At 35.4% G+C, this 8,218-nt stretch overlaps 1 protein-coding gene across 3 annotated transcripts in view; it reads left to right on the plus strand.

Annotated features, from left to right (window-relative positions):
* The window catches only part of LOC128204210 (arfGAP with SH3 domain, ANK repeat and PH domain-containing protein-like), a 48,694-nt gene extending 42,881 nt beyond the window's left edge, over nt 1–5,813 (plus strand). For all 3 annotated transcript variants that reach the window (XM_052905594.1, XM_052905596.1, XM_052905595.1), the window contains one exon: nt 35–5,813. In XM_052905594.1, coding sequence (XP_052761554.1) covers nt 35–109 — 75 coding nt within the window. In that variant the 3' untranslated portion in view covers nt 110–5,813. The remainder of the gene's footprint in view (nt 1–34) is intronic.
* The last annotated feature ends 2,405 nt before the right edge of the window (nt 5,814–8,218 follow it).

The following is an 8,218-nucleotide window of genomic DNA, read 5'->3' on the forward strand; positions in this document are numbered from 1 at the left end:
AAGGTTTACCATTTTTTCTATTTGTATCTCACAGGAAGGGGAGATAGAGAACCAGCCTCACAGACGCGGCCTGCTCCCTCTCAGCTTTGTAAAGGGCTTACCAGACTGACCCCAACTCCAATGAGGCCAAACCTAGAGGTCGGAAGTCGGGTCAAATATAGCTGGCCAATAAAACAGGGCTTTTTAAACGGACTGGGAAATGGCGTATTTACAGAGCTCATAATTAATATGGCATTTTGTTTTAAGAAAAAATGTATCGGATTAAGATAAATTAGTGAATATTATATTGAGCTATAATTTTTGTTATTGTTGATGATGATATTTTTATTTTTTATTTATTTTGAAAAAGTTTCCATTAAGGAATGAATTTGTTACATTTTCTACAGCATGTAAAATATCCAGCCAATATTGATTGTTAAACAGCCATGAACAATGTATAAAAATGCCTTACCAAAATAATGTAATATTTGCGATGCTTACATTGAGAATGGAATATTTTTCCTGATTGATGAATAATTCCTACTGGTTAGGGACCACTTGTTTGCCAGTATCGATTATTCACCCACCCTGTTGGCTGTTGTTTAGCAATTCCATTATTATTGTTTTCATACAAATGAAAGTTTGTGTTCTATTAGCTTCATAGTAGGGAAATTAAAATTGCACGAGTACGCGTTATATTTCTTCAGTGATGAATTATTGATTTTTTACCACTTAACAAAATTGAAATCATTTCACCCTGAAATACCTGTTAAACCATACCGGTAGCAACATGTTTAATTTAATACAAACAAAAATATATTGTCTGTCTGGAACAAATATTTTTAGATTTTTTTCTATAATTACAATTTCCTCAAATACCGGTAGGCAGATTATTACTTTGTCATTTATTTATGTCACAGTATATTTGGCAAGAGAATTCATTCATAAAAAACATGCATTAAAAGTCTTTTCATACCTATATTTAGAGCATTGACTTTATCCCAGTGAAATTTCAATCGTGAATATTCAGTATTTATGGAGTTATTCAAGAAAAGCCTCTGTTTCCGGGTGAAGGGTACTTAACCAGTTCTCAGGCAATTTTTTGTTAATTAAATACATGGAGTCGTTTACTATGGTATCTCATATGTTGCAACGAATAAGAACTTGTTTAATTATCTACAATTATTGTAATAGTAACATTTGTAGATTGTGTAGGGACCATGTGTATTTGTGTCGTGTGTACGGAGTACTTTATACCATTGAAAACCATTTTTATATTTGGTTGAATACTAGTTGGTAGTTAACAGATATCAGGGGTTCTTATGATAAGGTTTGAGAACTTTTTTCAACTTCAGACGATTGGCTTTACTCGGACATTTGCAACAAAAACAGTTAGAAGTACTTTAAAAAAAATAAATGTAAATGACTTTGGATTCAATTTCAATAAGGATCTTCCAATGCTGGTACAAATAAAAAGTTATAGTAAGAATATTGAAATTCATGTAACTGATCAATTACTGAACTGAAGTAACTTATGGCTATTAAAATGGTACAAATATGATCTGCAGGGAAACCAGAATAATTCCAGGCATCAATTATTACAAGCTTATATTTTTTGTGAGCAAATTGTGATGATTATCACAGATTTGTTGAAAAGTTCTGATGGGGATCATTGCGAATCTTTATTTATACAGTCACCACATGTCACCATGTGCTGAATATAACATTCAATGATGGCATATGCATTTGCTGTCACCCACTTATATTCCAATTAATGAACTTTAAGCTGAACAAAGTGATTGCCAGTCCTCTAATTAGTTTTTACTATTAAAATCTAGTTTTATTATTTTGTATTAGATAAGTATTGATTAAATCAGTACTGGAATCTCGACCAACTTACATGCCTACCAGCATACGCCACTGTAGAAAAAGAAAAGTAGTCCAGTCCAATTCAAAGTGCAATATGTGTTCAGGGAGAATATAGCAGCATTCTAGGTAGAATAGTGTAAGCAGCTTTAGCTCAATGTTGTAGTTTACAAGTCATAGATCTGGGTAAGAGGACTTTGCCAGTTTGTAGAACCAGAGTAATCTTGTTAAATCTATGTAGTTTACATGTATGTTTGAAAAAGTTATAAGATATGTTACACTACTTGTACATATGCACTTCCTATTGTGCACTACATCATCCAGGTATGCTGCATAATGTGTTGATTGTGCACGTTTAGGATGACGTGTATGGTAGAATGCATTGATTGTGCACGTTTAGGATGGCATGTACGGTAACACGAGGAAAGTCATTAATGCGATATCAGCAAGCCGTAAGTTCAAGTTTAAATTCAATGGTAACATTTACAGGAACGTTAGCTCATGTACAAGTCATGTAGTTTCATGTATTAGTGGAGTAGCTTCATGTTCAAGTCCTGAAGGTAGAAGTCATGTTTTGCAACCTTTGTTTTGTTTTTTAAGGGAAAGCTTTGGAATACATAACATGCAAAAGGAATTATGTTACAAATAGATCAAACTTGCTGTAAGATTTGTTAAGCCTAGTTCGTTGTAGTCTGTCATTATATTAATACAAATGTAGAGTGTTTCCATAGCTAACAATGACAACAACAATGATATGTACCACTTAACACTGCCTATATATTGTAATGTGTGGCTTAGTCTGGCTAAAATCTCTTAAAGCTTATGCTGAACTGTTCTCTTACCTTAATTTTTGTTGTTAAAGATGGTATTGACTCCAATGTTTTATTATGTTATGGTTGACTGTTGAAGAGATGTTTTGGTTGATGATACTAGTATGGCGTAATGTTTTTGTTACAAATCATTAAGGAATGACTCACAGTGATTTGATTGTTATCCATACAAAAATATGTGATCCAAAGTAAAACCATTTAAATTTTAAACTCCAATCAAATTTCATTCACTTTCTTACAGAATACTTCACTGATTAAATTCAACCCTGTGAGGTATATTTTTTTTTAAATATCCGTAGGATATTTGTCCCTGAGGCCTTGGGACTGGTCAAAATGCTTGTGTTGTATTTATTTTCTAAAACATGAGATTGTGTTGTATTTATTTTCTAAAACATAAGATTGTGTTGTATTTATTTTCTAAAATGTCTTCCAATGCTGGCACAAGAACATGTATCTTTTGAATTTGATCTGTCACAGAAAAATGATCAAACTTGACTTGTTATTTATGTGTGGTCATGTGGCAGTCTGCAGATAAGTGTATAAAACTGGTAACCTCTTTGGTTTTGTCAACGTAAGCCAAATTCTTTATGGATTGGCCAATATTTATCCATTAATTACTACCAACCAATCAAATCATAGAAATGCACAAACTGGCTAAAGATAACCAATGGACAGTTTATCCAGGTTTTAGACAATCAGAGGCAGCAGTAGTCTTCAGTCTAGTTTTTATATTTAAATGATATGATTGGTTAGTATTAATTGTTGAATAATTATTGACCAATCATATCATACAATTTGGCTAACTTTAACCAAACCAAGTTTTACCCAGATTTATACAGTTGGCTGCTGTAATTAATTATTAAATTATATCCTTAGTTTCTGATATCTTTATGTTGAATAAAATAGTGTCTGACTATACTGACATCATTTCACTTCTTTTTTTTCTGTTTGATTATTCAGTTAAGCTTTGCAACTGCATTTTTAAGGCTTCAATTTTTCTCCACCAAGATAAGGATCTTGAATGTGATACATTTATTTGACATTTGACTTTAGGTAATCAGATGGTAGTACAAAAAGTGATGCTTATTGTTTATAATTCGAAGCCTTACATACTCTTTGTTCTAAAGTACTCTTTGTTTTCAACAGTTAACATAACACGCTATGATTAATATGAATCCTAACAATCACACTAGTCACTTTACTAGTTGAATTAATCAGCTCAATTGGAACACCTCGGCCATCTCCACCATACGATGAGCCTCGGGTGTATCCCGGTGCATTACTAAAAGTAGTTCTTAAAATTAAAATAGCGGCGATGCCTACAAAGGTGGTGTCTGTCTGTACTTTATGTTAAGTATCAGACAGGCAAATATTTTGCCTAAAAAATAACAAAGCAGCACAGCTTCAGATGTATACTGTAACTGAATTACAACGCCATCTACTGGTACTTTGAGCATAGTTAAATGTAAAGAATTCTGACATTGTATTATTATATATTATTATACCAGATTTGTTGAGCTCCCTTTTCATAAAAAAATATGTTCAAGGGCGCTTGTAAACCGTCCACATCCAAAGTTGTTCTGAATGAAAATGGCCAAGGTGCTCCGATTGAATGCAGTTTAACAGTTATGAGAGGCATATTACTCATCAGCGAAGATCACACGGCCAAATCTTCAGTCCATTTTTTTCTGTGTAAACCATGTTGGGTAATTGTTTTGCTATGGCCTATCACAAAATGTGCAATATATACATAACTCATGTTTAACTTGTTTATGCTTGTGATATAAACTTGCATCTCAATTCATCATTGTTATTACTTTATTATGTTTATTGAATTGTATTTTATTATTTTAACTTGCGAGTTTCAGATTTTAAATGTATCCAATCAGGCCCAAGCTTGCAAGTGTGTTGCTGCCATGTGTATGTACATGTATGTGTTGCTGCCATGTGTATGTACATGTATGTGTTGCTGCCATGTGTATGAACATGTATGTGTTGCTGCCATGTGTATGTACATGTACGTGTTGCTGCCATGTGTATGTACATGTATGTGTTGCTGTCATGTGTATGTACATGTTGCTGCCATGTGTATGTACATGTATGTGTTGCTGCCATGTGTATGCACATGTATGTGTTGCTGTCTTGTGTACGTACATGTATGTGTTGCTGCCATGTGTATGAACATGTATGTGTTGCTGTCATGTGTATGTACATGTATGTGTTGCTGCCATGTGTATGTACATGTATGTGTTGCTGTCATGTGTATGTACATGTATGTGTTGCTGCCATGTGTATGTACATGTATGTGTTGCTGTCATGTGTATGTACATGTATGTGTTGCTGTCATGTGTATGTACATGTATGTGTTGCTGTCATGTGTATGTACATGTATGTGTTGCTGTCATGTGTATGTACATGTATGTGTTGCTGCCATGTGTATGTACATGTATGTGTTGCTGTCATGTGTACGTACATGTCTGTGTTGCTGTCATGTGTATGTATGTGTTGCTGCCATGTGTATGTACATGTATGTGTTGCTGCCATGTGTATGTACATGTATGTGATGCTGTCATGTGTATGTACATGTATGTGTTGCTGCCATGTGTATGAACATGTATGTGTTGCTGCCATGTGTATGTACATGTACGTGTTGCTGCCATGTGTATGTACATGTATGTGTTGCTGTCATGTGTATGTACATGTACATGTTGCTGCCATGTGTATGTACATGTATGTGTTGCTGCCATGTGTATGCACATGTATGTGTTGCTGTCATGTGTATGTACATGTATGTGTTGCTGACATGTGTATGTACATGTATGTGATGCTGACATTTGTACATATATATTCTATTGTAACATGCAGCTGTGTAATTAGTTTTCCAGATATTGAATGTTGGTCAATACCATGTCAATGTATGATTTGATTATATATATATTCCCGTATACACACGACTAGTATTATATTGACCATTATGGACATAATTATTGACTTTCCATTTACATGCGTTTGTATATTCCAATTACGAAGCCAATTCTTGTACATGTATTATTGCTCTAGATTACAATTATTATTGTTTTCATTTTAATATGCATGTTCATTTGTCTTAATAAAAGTATAATATATTTCTGAAATGCGTGTGTGTTCTTATTCATAGCTCCTGTCAATGTAAATTGTGGCTTAATCCAATCCAGAGATATCCCGATTGAGAGCAGTTCGTGACGCGGCCGACAGTGTTTGCGCTGATGACTCTTGTTCAGTGCCTGTGGAAGTCAGTGCGCAACACCTGAAGCGGGAATATATCGAGCTGCTCCCTGTAGGTCAGGTTGATGGTAGGGAACTCGACCACGTCTGTTGCTCATGGCTGTTGTTAACGCCTGCAGATTAAGCGATTGGTATTCAAACACATACTGTAGCTCCAGACGAAAGGCAAAACATGGTTTTCAATTAAAAGCATCTAGAAATAGTAGAACCTTCTTTGACATCGAGAAGGCCAATTCAAATCACTAGCAACGAATGTGTACGGTATTTTGATACTTTTTCATTAACAATTGGTCAAAAGTGTGTACGTTGACATGCCGTGTTTAGAAAATATTGTTTTTCTCACAAAGTAAAATATTCTGAAAGACACATTTTCGGGAAGCTTATGAATTGGTGCAGTTGTTAGGATAGGTCTCGAAATTTAGGAGTGAGTTTATAACGTAGATATATGTGCAAATAACTTATCTGATTTGTGTTATTTTGCCCTACTTCCTGTGTATACGTTTCCATTTGTGTGTCACGTGACAAAATGGTCTCCCCCAAACTGTTTTGGTGCATCCTTTTTTCGACGATTAATGAACATAGGGTTACTCATGTTTCCATAGCAACCACGGGTTTCAGTCCGAGGTAGTTTGACTTCGTTAATTTTGCTCGTCATTTGAATAATGTAATTTCGTAATGACGTCAAATAAATTACGTCAAAATAAGTATTCAAAATACGCAATGCAAGGTCTGACTTGTAAACGCGTATATTACGCAATAGAAGTGACTGAAATTTTCAGAATTACTTCCTGAAATGTCATTTGATTTAAATATCCCAAAATATAATAAAAGCAAATATATGTCCGAAGAGCCAATCTCGGCGATTTGGCTAATATGCAGGACGTGAATATTTTTATTTATATAGCAAAACAATGTATTTATACTATTCTGTACGACACAGAAAACAGATTTTTAGTTAATTTCATATGTTTCGGTAAATTTGTAAGTTTGAAACGTCTACTTATTTCCAAACAAGTAGCACGTGAAGCCGCGACGAAACCGGTAAAGTACAAAGGGTTAAAACCAAACATTTCCTGTCTCATGTATACCAAAACCATATAAACCGAAGTATTACACAAACATTAAACAATAAACGTTGACCAGGAATGACGTTAGAACAACGTCGCATAACCTTAGAAATGATTACCGCCGGTATGAGTGATAGAGATGTGGCAAGACCCTTTCGTGTATGCGAATATACCTTCAGTCGTCTGAGAGTTCGGTATCAGTTGTCCGGAAACGTCTAGGACAGACAACGTTCCGGCAGTCCAAGTAAAGCAACGCCGAGAGAAGACCGGTATATCGATATGGCGTCAAGACGTAACCGGTAAGTGTTAAGCAGAAGGTTAGCTGGTCACCTCAGAAAGGCAACTGGTACGAGGGTTTACCATAGAACCATCCGTCATAGGCTGCGCGTGGCTTACCGATTCATGATAGTCGTCCTTACGTTGTTATGCTTTAACGTAAAGTCATCAGTAGGCTTACAAGTGTCGTATTGGCAAGAATTCATCAACGTGATCCTTACGGAGGTGGTGGAATTATGATCTGGGTGTCATTGCTGGAAATGTCAATGCAGTGCAATATTGTAATGAAATCGTTGAGCCCATGGTGATGCCAGTTCTGCGTCCAGGTCACGAGGCGCTGTTTCAGCAAGATAATGCCCGTCCACATACTGCTAGATACACACAGGATGTCCTTCACACGAACAACGTCGCTATTCTTGAACGGCCTGCCAAATCTCCAGACCTTTCCCCCATTTAACACACCATGGGACTTACTCGGGCGCATCACTGTACACGCTGATAACAAAGGTCAGATCCGATACTGACTATGCTGTGTTTTTTTATCTGTACTCTTTATATATATTGGACTTGGCGTCATAAATAACGTTGATTAACTGCTGTTTTTGTTTCATAATAAAGTGATAATAAATGGATCTAGTGGTTTGTACCTGAGTTTATTTGTTATTCAATTAAGCATAGAAATGACGTACATGGTGGTAAATACAAACTTAATTTGCTAAACCTTTTTTTCTTTTAGTATACAGTGTGTGTATACCACGTGGTAAATTGCGTATCATGATGTAAATGCTACGTCGGAAGGCAATATCTTGCTTCGAATGAAGGCTTTAAACAAAGATAACTTTACTATGTCTTGACCATTTTACGCCCCCCACCTTCGGACTTTTACCAGAGTTTGAGAGTTTAGTTTCTTAAAACACTTCGCGGCGAAAAACCTTT

The sequence above is a fragment of the Mya arenaria genome, chromosome 10 (genome assembly GCF_026914265.1).
Source record: "Mya arenaria isolate MELC-2E11 chromosome 10, ASM2691426v1".
In the NCBI taxonomy this organism is placed as follows: Eukaryota; Metazoa; Mollusca; class Bivalvia; order Myida; family Myidae; genus Mya; species Mya arenaria.